At 45.9% G+C, this 16,452-nt stretch overlaps 2 protein-coding genes across 3 annotated transcripts in view; both read left to right on the top strand.

Moving 5' to 3' along the window:
- The first annotated feature begins 80 nt into the window (after nt 1-80).
- qtrt1 (queuine tRNA-ribosyltransferase 1) lies at nt 81-3,994 on the top strand. Of its 2 annotated transcripts, XM_076144172.1 has the most exons (9): nt 81-189; nt 532-661; nt 788-856; nt 1,016-1,154; nt 1,261-1,455; nt 1,537-1,751; nt 1,859-1,968; nt 2,582-2,666; nt 3,498-3,994. In XM_076144172.1, exons 1-9 carry the CDS (start codon nt 170-172, stop codon nt 3,648-3,650), a joined length of 1,116 nt encoding a protein of 371 aa, XP_076000287.1. In that variant the 5' UTR covers nt 81-169; the 3' UTR covers nt 3,651-3,994. The 2 variants fall into 2 exon arrangements, with proteins under 2 accessions (XP_076000287.1, XP_076000286.1); XM_076144171.1 differs by lacking the exon at nt 81-189 and having other exon boundaries at nt 200-661.
- A 1,779-nt stretch (nt 3,995-5,773) lies between these two features.
- The window catches only part of kcnt2b (potassium sodium-activated channel subfamily T member 2b), a 34,542-nt gene continuing 23,863 nt past the window's right edge, over nt 5,774-16,452 (top strand). Inside the window, exons 1-2 of the mRNA XM_076144057.1 lie at nt 5,774-5,862; nt 16,297-16,376. Coding sequence (XP_076000172.1) covers nt 5,774-5,862; nt 16,297-16,376 — 169 coding nt within the window. The remainder of the gene's footprint in view (nt 5,863-16,296; nt 16,377-16,452) is intronic.

Here is a 16,452-nt window from a genome sequence, read left to right on the forward strand (position 1 = left end):
CTTTCTTTGCTTCGTCACTGTGAACACTTAGCGGATAACGTTTATGCAAGTCACGCTGCTACCATTCCGTGTTAATTAAAGACTCATTTACCAGTCAAAGTCAGTCGAAACCAAAGAGAAACTCACAAAACAAAACTTCCTCTACACAAACACCATCCGGTCCGGGAGGATGACATCCGATCGAAACCGGTGAGTTAGCCCCGCCTCTTGTCTGTCAGATTGAGGCGTTGATTGGCTGCTTTTGCTGCTTTTCCACCCAGTTAGCGTTTTGATAGGCTATCTGAAAGGCGTGGTCTCTATGCAAAATACAACGGCTCCTATTGGTCAGACCAACTGTCAGTTGCAAGTACATGACGTCACTTTTTCATCCAACATGGCAGCGGCCGTACAGAGTGGCGTTAATGCAGAAACTCTCGTAAACAACATGTCTGTAAAGAAAGCGCTCGCTGCCGTTCCTCCTCTCACTCTGCAGATCGTTGCTGAATGTCCGGTGACTAAAGCGAGAGCGTGTGATCTTATTCTGCCGCACAGCGCCGTCAGCACGCCGGTGTTCATGCCTGTGGGCACGCAAGGGACCATGAAGGGGATCACCGTGGACCAGCTGGAGGGTCTGGGCTGTCAGATCTGTCTCGGTAACACGTACCACCTCGGCATGAGACCGGTGGGTCAAACTAAAACACACAAGAGAGCAGTTAGTAATGACAGAGCGAGATCTGCTCCTCGGTGTTAAAGAGATATTCATAATAATAATCGTATTAATAATAATAACCTTTCCCACAACGCTCAGGGGCCTGAATTAATCGAGAAAGCCAATGGTTTGCATGGATTCATGAACTGGAAGAGAAATCTATTAACAGTGAGTGTTGTTCGCCTTATTCCAATGTGTCCTATAATGAAATTGCTGCATTATAATGTGAATATGTAATAGAGAAATGCATGTGGGGATGTTGCACATTAACACAAGTGTAGGTGGGAACTACTGTGTATCTTGTGTTTCATCCTCCTCTGCTCACAGGACAGCGGAGGGTTCCAAATGGTGTCACTGGTTGAACTCTCTGAGGTCACAGAGGAAGGTGTCAAGTTCAAGTCCCCCTATGATGGCAAAGAGATCCTCCTGAGTCCCGAAAAGTCCATCAGCATACAAAACAGCCTGGGTCAGTGAGCAAGACCCCAACGAAGCCCCGATCTTCACCCCAACCTGTAGATAAGATGAAAGAGATGAAACTGAGTGTGACCGTCTGCTTCACTGTGCTGATCCAGGGTCGGACATCATGATGCAGCTGGACGATGTGGTCAGCAGCACCGTGACCGGGCCGCGCGTGGAAGAAGCCATGCACAGATCCATCCGCTGGCTGGACCGCTGCATCACCGCCAATAAAAACCCACACAAGCAGAATCTGTTCGCCATCATCCAGGGTGGACTGAATGCAGAGTTGCGCAAGGCCTGCCTGCATGGTAAAGACACAGCAAACACACATAAGTATGCAACCATAGAAATTAATCAGGTCAGATGAATAAGCCACTCTCTTCCTCTAGAGATGACCAAACGCAACGTTCCGGGTTTCGCCATTGGTGGCCTGAGTGGAGGAGAGGAGAAGGACGATTTCTGGAGGATGGTCACGCTGAGCACAGACTATCTGCCTCCAGAGAAGCCTCGCTACCTGATGGGTGTGGGCTATGCGGTGGATCTGGTGGTGTGTGTGGCTCTGGGGTGCGACATGTTCGACTGCGTGTTCCCCACCCGCACTGCCGTAAGAACTCTCCACCTCACACACTGATTCAATTTAGCAGTTGTTATTTTTTATAACAAAACTGATCTCTGGTGTATTTTTCTGAATGTTTGTCTTCCTCCCTTCAGAGGTTTGGCTCCGCCTTGGTGCCGTGGGGTTCCCTCCAGGTTAAACAGAAGCAGTATGCCAAGGACATGCAGCCCATAGACCCAGACTGCCAGTGTGCAACCTGCAAGAGGTGAGCGAGATGAGTCTGTGTGTAAACCTGGAGATCTGAGTGTTACAGATTATTCCTCTTTACATGTCATAGTTTTGTCCGTCTTTCCTATCATAACATCTTACTTACTGATGTATCTACTGTATTCCATGGACGTTGGGCAGATTCAGACAGGCCCACCAGTCGTAAACAACTCCAGCAAGATGATTCTTTAGAGAACTTATCCAATTATCCGGTTATTATTATACAAGATGGCTGTTAAAAATTTTAAGTAAGCAATTATTAAAGACAGAAAGTGTTCCTGTTTCATTAAAGCATAAAAATTCCAGTGTAAGATGACACAAAGGGGAAATGAAATGAATTGAAATGAGCAAAATGGAAAAAAAACGATTCCTGGCAAACATTCTGCATGATTTGCCTTCTAGTTTATTAACTTTTACATTTTCATCTATGCTCATCTGTGCTTCGATCTCGATTGGCTCTGAATTGAAGAAAGTTTAGATGGGGAAAGAATCTGTGAGAATCTGCGAGATCAACAACTGCAGCTCTTTGTTGTTTTTGTGCCACAGATGTGTTTTGAAAGATGCATCCCTGTAAAGAGTCTGTGAGTAACCGTGACTGTTTCCTTCCTCAGGCACAGTCGAGCGTACCTGCACGCGCTGTTTAAGAGCGACACCGCCGCCATGCATCACATCACCGTGCACAACATCGCCTACCAGGTCAGTGCTGGACACATATCTGCATAAAGAGAGCGTGTCCATGCATAGATTCTAATCTTTTGTCCGTGATATTAACTGGAATGAAATGACAGTTTTGGTTGCACTGGTTTTAAGCTCACAGTTGCTGCTATAGTGAGAGAGATGTTCCTGTAGTGTAGGTCCTGTAGGAGGGATGGAAAGAAATCTATAAACTCTGTTAAAAGTGTAATGTGTTTGTTGAAGGTGAAGTAAAATTTTCTGATGAGATGAAATTCAAAAAGGAAAGAAAATGGACATACACATTACACATTTGATTGACATTAAGTGCTGAATAGTTATAATACGTATCGGACTAGCTTGTTATTAGATTCAGTGGATGTCTTTGTCTCTGCTCAGTGAAGGCCATTAAATTCAAAGTAGATGTCCTATGCTGCTTTGGCATCATCGAAGGGACCAAGAATCTGCTGCTCTGGCAGCTGTGCTCTAAAATGTGATATTAAAATTCAGATTACGTAACAATACTGTCTGATTATGAAACGTCTTTTTCGTTTTGTAGTTGTTTTTGATTTAGTGACACAATAATTGGTTTGATTTCAGCTCTAGCAGTGGCATTCCAGTAGTCTGTGCTTCCGTCCAATAGCAGCAATGCAGTGATTGACAACGTTATTCTATTTTTGGATGCACATAATTAGAAGGGAGACCCCTCATACATCAGCACGCAGACATGGAATCCCTGACGACTCTTTACGTGCTGCTGAAGCTTCACCCTGAAGCTTTACATGACAAAGATTTCCCACCGGACGCAAATAATCATTATTCCTTCTTTAATTCATCAAGCGTTTCTCCCTGCAGCTCACCCTGATGTGCTCCGTCAGACAGAGCATCGTGGAAGGACGCTTCCCTGAGTTCATCCGGACGTTCATGAAGCGGCTGTTCCCCTCCCCTGACCAGTACCCCAGCTGGGCTGTGGACGCTTTAGCCTCTGTCAACGTCACACTGGAGTAGAACGGCGAAGATCACTGAGAACTGAGATCATCTAGCAACAACCAGACTGTTTTATGTCTTTTTTACATTTTTTATTGTATAGAAGGATATTTTCTACTTTTTACATTCACTTTTATGGTGGCAGTGAGGGACATTGCTTATTGTCATTTGGAACGACCTGTTAAACTCATCATCTGCAAATTGCCCACAGAATTCTCATTATGATGTGCGACTGAATGAGCTTTCACCGAGCTTTGCAACACATGAACTATCTCTTCTAATATGCTCAGACACTTTTTTTTTTGTTACCATGGCTACGCACTAGGCCCACCCACTGGAAATTAAATCTTTCGCCTTCCTGTCAAGCGCCTTGTAATTTGTTTGGCTGAGTACATTACAAAGGTGATTCGTTTTTGCCAAAGGCACAAAGTTAATAAAAATATTGTGCTGTTTGACCGTGCACATACACGCACGCACACACACACACACACAGGAGTAAGTGTCAGCCAGCCAAACAGCCAGATGAACCTACCTCACTCCAGATTGTGTGATTGTGACATGACCACCAGAGGGCAAAATAGACAAAACCAGAACAAAGTCTAACAACACAACTAAGTGATTTGCTGTATCACAAGTCCATAAGTTTCCTCACAGAGTAAACAGCAACTCAAGCTGTCTGGAAATGAAACACTGATTCCTATTAAAGTTACATTAGGCATGAGAAGATGTAGAAGCACACAGATGCTAAATTCAAAGCAAAATTAGTCACTATGCAAACTCAAGAACCAAATATAACATTGCTGCAATTATCTATTTTTAGGCTTCAGTTTCTCACAGATTCAAAGGGGAATAATCACAATCACAATTTCACCCTCTGACATGCATTCTTCTCAGGGCTCACAGAAGAAGAAGCTGTTCTCAGTACTGAATTTGGGCTGATGCATATTAATCAATGGAGATTAACATGAATAACACCTGTTGTCTCTTGTTCTGAATCAAAACCTAATCAAGCGGCACATTCACTTTCCCTCACAGTTTACAGCTCCTGAGGCCAGGAGGTTGACGTGATGAGACCTGTGGCGTGTATAAGCATGGAGTCCAGGATATACTGGAGACGCTCAGGTGCATAATGAGCAGCACTTCATTACTAACTGTTCACTTTACAACAATTAGACCCCCAACATAAACAGAGAGATTCTAAAGTGACCATTTCCTCCCATACACCACTGCACTTGAATGGAAGCTTGAGTCGGTTGTGTGATGATTACACATGCAGGCCTCCTTTTATGCAGGATTATGTTTCGGAGCTGTTTCAGAATACACATCTCTACCGCAGCCTAATTTGACTATATTATCATATGGATGCTTAGTAGGGAAAGCAGCTCTGAGCTCACTTGGCATGCTGTGCAAAATCGTGTTAGGGTGTTTGAAAGTGAATATGCACGAGGAACAATCTGCACCACATAAATTGGATGTGTCCTCATGCATATTTCAGCAAAACTCTCCCCAAAGCAAACACGCACAGTGAAGTGAGATATGCAGGGAGAATCCTCTTAAAAGCTTGTTTTCGCTCAGTTATGGTGATGTTTTCATTTAATGGATAATGTGTTTCTACTCGTCAGCTCGTGTTATTTTAATGGTTCAGGAAGTGTTGTTGTTGTTCTAGTGATTTCTGTCCAAAGTCCTCCCAGCAGCAGTAACTGGTCCCTACCGGCGGCTCTCAGCGCTGCAGTCGGCGCATCCATGAGGAGCAGAGAGGATGCTGGAGCTGACGGAGACAACCAGTTGCTCTCCAGCTGTCACAGTCCGAGCGGAGCCTCCCCTTCCTCCGCTGACGGATGCGCATCTTCGACCTGTTGCCTCCGCGGGAGCAGAAGTCGGGCTGGATCGTGACGGAAGCCGCGAGAAAACACGTTGATGCTTTAATTTGATGTGTTCCGGATGGGGGTCAGGGACGATGTCATGACTTGTACGAGTGTTTTTGTTCTTATTCCTCTGCGTCTCGAATAGCAGACGAAGAGCAGCAGAGTTGGTCCGGGGTTTTTTGGGGGGGTCCACCTCCGCGGCGTGGAGGTGCGGTTTGCGGCGGTGCTCTGTGTCTCTGTCTCCGGGCTCTGAGGAGGAGGAGGAAGAGGAGGAGGACCATGGTCGAGCTGGAGAAGGAGGTGCTCCCTCTGCCCCCTCGGTACCGGTTCCGAGACCTGTTGCTCGGGGACTGGCAGACCGACGACAGGTAAGGATGCATCCTCACAGGCTGCAAACTTGCTCGAGAAATGCGCACGTTTACGCACGGACGCAGCGACTCCATTGCGCATCTGTGCGCCGCCAGAGCGTCACTTTCTTTTCTCTGTTTCGCCTTTTCTTCTCTCTTCGTATCCAGTGATCACATGATGGAAGCGAGTGGATGTTGGATGTGTGTGTGAATGTTGCTCTGTGTGTGTGTGAGTGTGAGCGACGCGTCTCCGCTGTGACTGCAGCAACAGGTCCCCGTGTGCGCGCAGAGGCGAGATAACACCGAATTCCCTTTTCAAACACGCACTAAGCAAACTAAACGAGCAATTATGCATTTTGTGTATGTAGAAATTCCGTTGATGGCACGCGCCATTAGAGAAACGAGGAGCTGTTGGTCCTACATGATGTTATAGGATCCACACTGATGCACTCACACAGATTTACTGTCAGCCATCTGCCACCTGAGAGGCACTTTCAGGTGGCTGCTCTAACAGGCAATTAACCTTTGCTTCCCATTTACAGGACAGCAGGATTGACTTATATCAGAAATGATATGCATTGCTTAATCCCTGGATATTTCATTATGTTTTCTAATGGAAAAGCTTAACCTCCATTTCACGCCTGGTGTCTTGTTGCTAGGTTAGAAACGAGGACCTAAACGCGGCTTGTGGACTCTAGTGGGTGTTTGGATTCAGATAATTGGTGAAACCAGCAATCAGAAGCCTCGAGTTATCACTTCAGCTCCAGCCATTTCCATGTCACACCAGACTGCAAGCGTCTCCCGTCAGTATAATGTTTATGTGATTATGGAGCCTAAAGCAGCCACAGTGTCACAGCCTTTTCCTTTTCTTTAAAAAAGCACCGTTGCAGACATGTTGCTCAGTATTTATATCAGCATCCGGGACTTCTGCATGGGTTTTATTCTGCTCGAGCGAAGCATGAAACCTCAGGCCTGCTCGCTCAGCTCGCGGCGGTCGTCCACCCACCAGTGGCTTTCTGTAATGCATTGGACATTTCCCAAGGACTAATGTACCGAACCAGAGTGCAGTTAGTCCTGAAGTCACCCGATTACCCAATTCAGTGGCAAGAGGTTGACAGGTGTGTTTCAGCGGTGCACTTAAGAATGATGTATCCCCAAAGAGTCCTGTCACCATCATGTACATCCTCATATTGAGCATTTTGGTCTCTACAAAGCAGAAATGTGGCACTTTGGAGAATTACTACACCTTCTTTATGCTATGATTGTGTGCATGTGTGCGTCTGTGTGCGTGTGCGTGTGCGTGTCAAGATGTTGATCTCAGTGCCACGGTGTATTAACTGCTATAAAGTGGCCTGAATAGAAAGAGAGAACGAGCCTGGATTGATTGTGACAGAGGCCGTAATTACTGCCGAATCACACCGTGTTTGTCTGCGATGGTCCATTAATCTGAAAGACGCCTTTTAACTAATAACACCCCAGAAGAATCAGACCGTCCCTGTAGGCAAAGATGGGTTGATATAACGCACACAAACATCCAAACAACAGAAAATATGTATAATTCGTTGCTACTCTGCTCTGATTGACTTCCCCTCCCCCCTCCTCTCAGCTTGCATCTCCTCCATGTATCCATACATTGCTCAATTACCACCTGCCCCCTTGCATCCCTCGCTCCATTTTTGCACTGATTGAAGCAGCCTGAGTACCATTACCGTTAAAAGGCTCTCCGGTGAGGTGATTTTTGAGCAGGATTTAAAAAGACGAGAATCAATTTCATCATTTATGTCATACACAGGGATCTCTTATAACCACCTCATTATACCGCCGCCGCTGCTGTTTCAAACTTCCCTGCATCACGCACTCAGAGACGTAACTCAAACCCGTGACTTTTTACCAAGACTGAGCCTCGTAATTGATCAGTAAACTGAAGTGTGTTTCCTTCTGTCGCCCCAAAGTGTCGCAGGGACTGAGAGTAGGGACGTTACAATGCCGCCGCTCTCAGCAGTTAGATTCTCTCGCAGTGAGTCAGAGGCTTCAGCTTGAGGAAATGCCAAATGACTAAACAATTAAATACACATCTTTTTTTTTTTTGCAGGCTGATGATTGGAGTTTTGCCACTCTAATGGACCATCTGGTTTTTGAAGGGAGTGGAAAATAGTCTGATGAAGTAGCTGAATATACTTTTTAGCTTCAGGTTGTTCATATTCCTGTCGATCCGTGCCTGTAGGAGCACTGGGAGGGGACGGCTGCTATGATTTTCAAAGTATACAGTATACATCAGCTTTCTGTCCCTGTTCTCCGGCGTGACGCTCCCACATCATCAATTCTATTCTCAAATCTACTTTTAAAAATCTGAAGCAATGGATTTTCTGGTCCAATGCACAACAATAACCGTGGCCCAGCCTTATGGGCACACTGTCCCCGTCCCTCTCAGTGTTGATGGCTCACTCATAACAGTTGATAAACACTCACTTGACTCCCACTACAGCTCTGCTTGCATGTCTTTATTTGTTAGAAATGTAATTAAATACATCAGAGTGTGCGTGGCACCACAATAGGACAGCCTCGGTGGGAGCTTTCCTCACACTCCCCAATTACCATGCAAATGACAGCCCATTGTCCTCAAAACAATCTCTTATCCGCTGTCGCCTCCACATCTTCTCTTGCTCCCTCTCTCCCTCCATGGTCCCGTTTTCCCGTGGCCTCCCTCTTGATTCTCCTAGTCAAGGCTTAATCTAATACGACCAACTGGGAGCACAATCTATCAATATTGTCAATATTCCTGTCAGTTTACTTAAGCTTAAGATGGACGTCCAGGATTCCTGCAGAGAGCCTGAACATGCTGGACATCATCATACGTCACCGATATGGGATTGTAGTAAGATAATATCTCTTTTTGTCAGGCAATGTAGCAATGATAAGGTATCATGCTTCTCGACTGCAGAGCCGGAGTGGCATAAAGGGAGGATGTTAGCAGTAAAATGGAGTGAATGATGGGAAAACTGGAGAACGAAACTACACACGGATCTGCCACTTACATTTTGTCCTCTAAATGAAAATCATTTTCCCCCCTGGACTCTATGAGTCTGTTCACATCCTGGAACACATTTATGGAAGGTGAGGTCCATTCACACCTACTAGATTCCTCCATTTAGATTCCCCCCTACAATTTGGGATTAATTGTAACAAAATGTTGCGTCTAGAATGTCTGGACCAAGCTGGACCAAAGCTCCACATTTGATGTTTGATATTCCTTCACCGTTTTGCCGAAATTGGCTGTCAAAGTTGAGAAGGCGTGGCTCATTCTCCACGAAGTATCTTGTGAATGAGTTAATCTTCTGTAATCAAACAGATTACACCTGATGGCGGCGTTACAACAACAAGAGTTACATTTTGCCTTTAACTTTGGAACCAGACATGATGGAATCAAAGGTTTGACCTGAGAGACATAATGAGTCATAATTTGAGGGAAACTCTGACTTGGCGGAGGTGTTTTTTAATGAATTTGGTGGTTCTGCATGGTGGATGGCAAGCAGGTGGCCGAGAGCAGGCGGACCCAATAAGACCTATGCGCTGGATCAGGCCTAACAAATGAAACAATGGCCTGTGTCCTTTACTGTTAATTAAAATGCTTCTGACAACAACAACCTAATTAACATTGACAAGGAGGAGATGGTGGCACTGGGGCTGCACATGAAAGACCAGTCCTTCTCAGAAATGAAAAGGACAGGGAGGGAGGGGCCGTCTGAGCGTGACCCCGCTGAAAAGATTATTGCCCGCATGACGCCCGGCAAAAAACGAGCCGGCGCTGCCACAGTGAGACGTCTGAGGAGACATTACAACCTGAAGGCAGAATGAGAGACACTTCTGTTGGTCTCCCGGTCAGAGATGGTTAAATTGGATTTTGCTCGGCGCGCACTGGCGTCCATTCGTCCTGTGGCTAAGTGTAGATAATTTTGGATCGGGTGGGGGGGTTGGGGGGTACTGACGTCTTGAAGCACCATCACTTCTTATTGTTGTCACTGATGAGCAGAAGCCTGGAGCCACACAGACGAAAAGTCCCCGGTGTCAGTGAAGGGCGTGTCCCTGGTGGTCAGACCTGCTGCGCCGTGCCTGAGCTTTTCCGTGTATTTTTAGAACATTATACACTCATTAGCCTTTAATGAGCCTGATATGAAATTTCCTAACCACCCTTTTGGCTAAGTAATCCCTGTCGACAATTAAGTGCTTTCCTGCTGTGGATGCTATCACAGCTGTATTGTGTGCCATAAAAGCCATTGTGTGTGTTTGTGTGTGTGTGTGTGTGTGTGTGTGTGTGTGTGTGTGTGTGTGTGTGTGTGTGTGCGTGTGTGTGTGTGTGTGTGTGTGTGTGTGTGTGTGTGTGTGTGTGTGTGTGTGTGTGTGTGTGTGTGTGTGTGTGTGTGTGAGTGTGTGAGAGAGAGGGAGAAAGAAAGACAACCTCTGGCATCTCTTGTTCTCAAACTGTTATCTTAATACAAGACAGGAATTGTGCCTGAATTCCAAGCAGGCACAAAGACACCATGGAGATGATCTGTTCGATATTTCAAACCCCACAATGCTTCACGTGTCGCCAACCTCCCCAAGCAGTGATTTGAGTTTGATATTTGATATGTTGATTTGATCAATTGTTATATGTCTGCCTACATCGGAGGCAAATCCCTCATGAGATCTGAGGAGACATGGAGGTAGAATGTCGCCGAGCGGCTTTTAATAGAGTCGGGTGTCAGCTGAGGAGATATTTTTCTTGTTGGGGTGGAGGGAGGAGGGTTAAAGGGGAGTTGGAGCAAATCGCTGATAATTCACCACAAAAGTGCTCCTCTGTGGATTCACAAAGCAAGAAGAAGAACAATGTCCTCCTCCCAGTTCTGCTTCTTCATCAGGTAAATAAGAAGACGCCGTGTGTGTGTGTGTGTGTGTGTGTGTGTGTGTGTGTGTGTGTGTGTGTGTGTGTGTATGTGTGTGTGTGTGTGTGTGTGTGTGTGTGTGTGTGTGTGTGTGTGCATCAGCAGGTCATCCCCCCAGCAATAAACCGTGGATGATTCAGTGAGGCGGGGATGATGCGAGGCCGGCTACGTCAGCAGGCTGGCAAGGGTGGCCAGAGCAGCTCGGCGGATGATGTATGGAAAGTTTTAATCCATGGAAACCCAGAGCTGTTTCGAGGAAATGGCTCAGAGTGAAAGCTAATAGAGTCCGATTACTTACTGTCAGTACGCTGCAGCACACATGGCACATCGCTGCTAAATGATGGCTGAGTGACTGTCGGGGCGCAGGCAAGGGAAGTAGAATAGATGGGTACATAGATTTACTCTCTTAGATTAGTAGTCATCGATCATTTCTGGTTATTCCTTCTTCTCTGTACGGATTTCGCAAGCTAAGATACAGTATGTGTGTGTGGTGGTTGTGTATCTGGGTCAGGGACAGGCTGGCCCTGATGTCTCCATATTGATTGGATGAAGCAGAGTCTTCCTCGTATGTTGACTGGCCCCATGGTGGCACGCAATTCTTTGCACCTCTTATCCTGCCATTGAATTCTCCGCCGCTCCATCTGTACGCGGAGAACAGCATTATTTTGCCCCTTTGTCTGCCTCTTCCCCCACCGCCGTCCCCCCATTCACACATCCATCTTCAGCACTGTGTTGAGCCGCAAACGTCACCTCTGGTTTATATTCATCAGCACCTCTGCGGAATTGTTCACCAGCAGCTTCTTCAAACCTCTTTGAGGATGATATTCCGGCGCGTTGATGGGAGACAGCCTGGGTACAGAGGAGAAACACATTTTTACTTTACCTAAAAAATATTTTTATCTTTCCTCAGATTCCTCCTCAGAAAGTTCTAAGCCTTATAGAAATGCTATTTGGGAGTTTTGTTAGGGGAAAAACCTCCAGCCAAACAGTTCATCATTTTCATATCACAGCTTTTTATCTAACCTCCTGAGACCCTGCGTCCTCATTTGTGGACATTACATTTTTCCTTCCCTACACCTGATACATCATTGTGCTTAACTTAAACCTGATGTCCTCATGTCTGGTCATTTCTCAGTGCCCCCTATTGGTCTAAATACCACTTTGGGTCACTAGAAAACATAGCAGACAGGAGCTAATGTTTTATACTCTCACACACTTCAGACGTTTTTGCATCATTTTGCAGACGTCTGCGAAATGATGCAAGTAGTAGAAGAAGTAATGTTTTTATATTCATTAGGTCCCACTAATCCCAAATAGCAAAGAGAAATAAAAGGTGTAATAAATGTCCGGCTATCAGGAGGTTTGATGACTAGAACGTCTTCATAATATGCTCCTTTTTCTACAAAGATACATTTCCAACAACGTCTCAGGATGTTCTGAAAATCTACCCAAAGGTCACCTTGGTTTCATTGAGACAAACAATAAGTTAATCTGATGTTTGGGGAGAACTTGCAAACTCCTCACAGACAGTTAGATGTGTGAAGTGCTGGCTGAATAGACAAGAATAGACCTCTACATTGACGGCTGATCATGTGACATAAAGTTAATATCACATTCCATAAATTGCATCTTCACAGTCAGGTTTTATGTTTGCAACGAATTTAAGATTTTCATCTTTGTCAAGTCTGAATTTCCATCTTTGTTTGCCATGGAATCATTCGGCGTGAGGCTGAGTGAGAAGAGATTTTCACAGGCATACACACTCTCTCTCTTCCCCCCCCCTCTCTCTCTCTCTCTCTCGCCTTCCCCTGTCTCTCTTTCTCTCTCCCCCTCTCCCTCCCTCTCTCTCTCTCTCTATCCCTCTCTCTCCCTCTCACTCTCCCTCTCCCTCTCCCTATCCCTCTCTCTCTCTCCCTCTCTCTCCCTCTCTCTCTCTCTCTCTCCTTCCCCTGTCTCTCTCTTTCTCTCTCCCCCTCTCTCCCTCTCTCTCCCCCTCTCTCTCTCTCCCTCTCTCTCTCTCTCTCTCCCTCTCCGTCTCTCTCTCTCTCCCTCTCTCTCTCTCTCTCTCTCTCTCTCCCCCCCTCTCTCTCTCTCTCTCTCTGTCTCCCTCTCTCTCTCCCTCTCTCTCTCCCTCTCTCTCTCACATTCTCTCCCTCTCTCTCTCTCCCTCTCTCTCTCTCTGTCCGTGTCTCTTTTTGTGAGCGTTGTGTGGAGGTTGTGATGAGCTGACGAGGGCTTCTTTAGTCTCTTCCACCGTGTCATTAGATGGCTTCTGCTGTGTCATTATGGAGCACAGGCATGGGTGGAAGCAGCAGGAGAACGAGGTTCGGCTCTCCCACCTCCTCCTCCTCCGCATGCCTGTCTGTCTGTCTCTGTCCATCTGTCCGTGTCTGTTTACTGGTATCTGTCTGGATTTTTGTCTGCCTGCTCTTCTGTCTCTCTTTCACACTTTAACCCTCTTAACTCACAACTACTGAGAACAGCTTGTTACATGTTTTGTTGTTTTAAGTAATCATCTCTCGTAATGTGGACAAAACCTTCCTCAAGCGCACACTGTAAAACATGTCAAACACTGAAAAACATTCAGGTTGAAAAGTGAATTAGAGGGTTTTTAGAAAATGTCATCATCATTTTGTCTGTTATCGGGTCATGAAAGTCAGGTTCTGACACAGGAATCTTCCAGAAAAAATGTCAGGATCTGGAGAAACGAGACAGATTAGAGCAGATCGCTGCACTAGAATCAAGAAAATGATGTTTGATTCTCTAAAATTCCTCCCGATTAAAATAATATTTGAAGGACAAAACTGAAAATATAGAGAAAATATATACAGCTCATTCACTTGATTTCATTTCTGTTCAAGATTCTATGTGCGATTCTATTTGGGAGAAAATGTGTGATTCTTCTTCGTGTGATAGTGGGAAATACAGATTTTCACCAGCCAAATTATGTAATTCTGTCTCATAAAGAATGTTTTGCAGCACCGTGTTAAAAGTGCCAAATGAAAGTCAAATTTGATAACAAGTTGATGTCAAAAATGAAGAACTTCTACTTGGAACATACAATTTTCCATCTGAATAAAAGTCATCTACAAACCGCTATAGATGTGCAAACAGGTATAAAACTACAGTGAGTCCCTTGTTGTAAAATGGTGGTGATATGTTTTGGACTCAAAGAAATCTCTCAAATCCAAATTCATCAGTAGGAGGCACTACAGAGACACGAAAGTCTGGATTCTGATTAGGATGTTGTGCTTATTGCAGGAAAGTGTTTTTATAGAGTTCCACACTGTGGCTGTAACGATTACATCCTTTTTAAAAGGTCTCTGAGGCGAATTTGTGGCGGTTGTGGAGACGCGCCATGACGACCAGCTCGTGTGTCATTGGAGTAGAAATAAAGCTCTTCATGAGTTTTTAATGCTTTTCTCGCTTCCATTCCTGCCGCCTAGATTACAGATCTCGACACTCAATCTGTCCCTCAGCTCGGCGCTTTATTGAGCCATATCTCCACTTAGCTTTTCATCCTCTGTTGTACAGTGAAGTGAAACACAGTGAGGGACAAAATGACCTCTTAAATGATCCTCCTCCCCCTCCTCTTCCTCGTGGGTACATGTCACGACTTCTGCTCGCCAAGTTGAAACGCTTTTTAAGGATGAATGGAGGTTTGCCGGGTTTGTTTGGATGCAAAGTTTGGCCTCTTTGCAGGGGAAGCTGCTTAAGCAAGTTCCATATTAGTTCTGTTATGAGGACGGATGAGCAGGAAGTTCCCTCGGCGGAGCCTTTCAGAGACGGGCAACATGTCGGCTGTCTTTTGATGAAGAAGCAAACACAGTGTCATTACCTCAGTGTCATTGGATTCAGCTTCAGTTCTGAGGTGGAGCTTTGCCTCAATGTGGCGTCTCCATATTCCCCCCATGGCAGTGCTTCAGTATAGATCTTTATTATGCCGTCGGGTACATCTTATCCTCTAGCTTCATATAAACGCACCGATCAATAACAATTTTGCTGGTTTGTTGTTTTTGTTGACACCACCATATTGATTGTTTGATTTTGCTGCTCATGATCACACACAGTAAACATTTGCTTCCCTCCCTCCCTCCACTGCAAATACTGCAAGTACTCCGTCTCTCCTCTGCAAGTCATTTTAGAAGCAAAAGTTGCAATTAATCGCTGTTTGGTTTTCGTGCGCTGGGAGATCAGCATGTGTGTGTGTTGTGCAAGTGCGAAATCAACCAGGAACCATCAACAGGTGGTTGGAGTGAAGCTGTGGGCTCCACGACTCAGCGCCCTTCAGCAGCGTGTACAGTATGTTTGCTCACATCTGCTCATGTGAAAGGAAGGAAAAGACAACCAATCCTCTGTTGCCATAGCAACAAAGAGGACCATTACCCTACCCCCAAATGTTGCTGTGGAAGTGTGCGGTTTAGTTTTGATGTCTGCGTGTGTGTGCCCATGTGGGGTCGATGACACAGCAACACTCAGAGACCCCCCACAAAGACTTCCTCTTCCTCTTCCCGCAAGACAGAACAATAGATTGCTGTCGCCCTGTGTGTCTTTCATCTGTGTGTTTGTGCTTGCGGAGAGACCACCGGCGAGGGCAGCCCCATGTTTTCATCTTCATCCTGAGTCATCCACTTGTCTCTGCAGGGCCTTTTCCATAGGATGAGAGGGGGGCAAAGCTACTGAGAAAATCCTCCCTCGGGGTGGTCTGACAGGAAATACAGTCATCCTCACACTGCCTGGTTGCAGGAATGCTTGCTTGTTTGTGTGTGTGTGTGTGTGTGTGTGTGTGTGTGTGTGTGTGTGTGTGTGTGTGTGTGTGTGTGCGTGTGTGTGTGTGTGTGTGTGTGTGTGTGTGTGGAGGAAGTGTTACAGCATATTAAAAATGTGTGTGTCCATTTGCATGCCTGTGTGTTTGTCTCTGATTTGAGCTCCAGCCGTGTTTGTGTACGAACGGTCTAATAAATCTAATGACACTGGTTTCAGGTGTGTATGTAAGCCCTGCTTGTGTAGGTGTGTGGGCGTGCATGTGTGTGTGGGCTTGTTCCGCTAAACAGGAGGGTGCCAGAATGGGAAACGGGAGAAACAGCAGTAATTATGGCCTCCCATGTTCAGCAGAAACATCAGAGAGGGAAGTAATTTGTTGCTCTATATTTAATCAGTGCAGATAAGGAGACTGACTGCAGCTGTCTGGGCCTGTGAGCGGCCAGACGAGAGGGGACCAACGCCATTTCCTCCAAAACCCATTAGTCCTTAATGCAGCCCCACTGCCTTATTTCCTTACTTTTCAGTGTTGAAATTATCATTATCACCCCGTCTGTCTCCTTTTCATCCCATTGTCCCTTTTTCCTGCCTCACAAACATGGACGCTCCCTTTATTCTCCCCCTGCTTGTTTCCATTAAAAGTGATATTTTATCTCCTGAGTCTCCAGCAGCACCTTGTGCACCCCCTTCTTACCTCTCTCTCCCTCTCCCTCTCCCTCTCTCTCTCTCTCTCTCTCTCTTTCTCTGCCCATCTTCTCCGTCCCCCTCTCAGGGTGCAGGTAGAATTCTATGTGAACGAGAACACGTTCAAGGAGCGCCTCAAGCTGTTCTTCATCAAAAACCAAAGATCCAGTGAGTGGCGCCAGCGTGTGGGATCTCTGCTCCTTCGGCCGTCGGCTTGTTTTCCGTCTGGTGCTGTTTTGTCCTC

This window comes from Genypterus blacodes, unplaced genomic scaffold, assembly GCF_046128005.1.
Source record: "Genypterus blacodes isolate CSIRO-AG114 ecotype Tasmania unplaced genomic scaffold, CSIRO-AGI_Gbla_v1 ptg000028l_1, whole genome shotgun sequence".
NCBI lineage: Eukaryota > Metazoa > Chordata > Actinopteri > Ophidiiformes > Ophidiidae > Genypterus > Genypterus blacodes.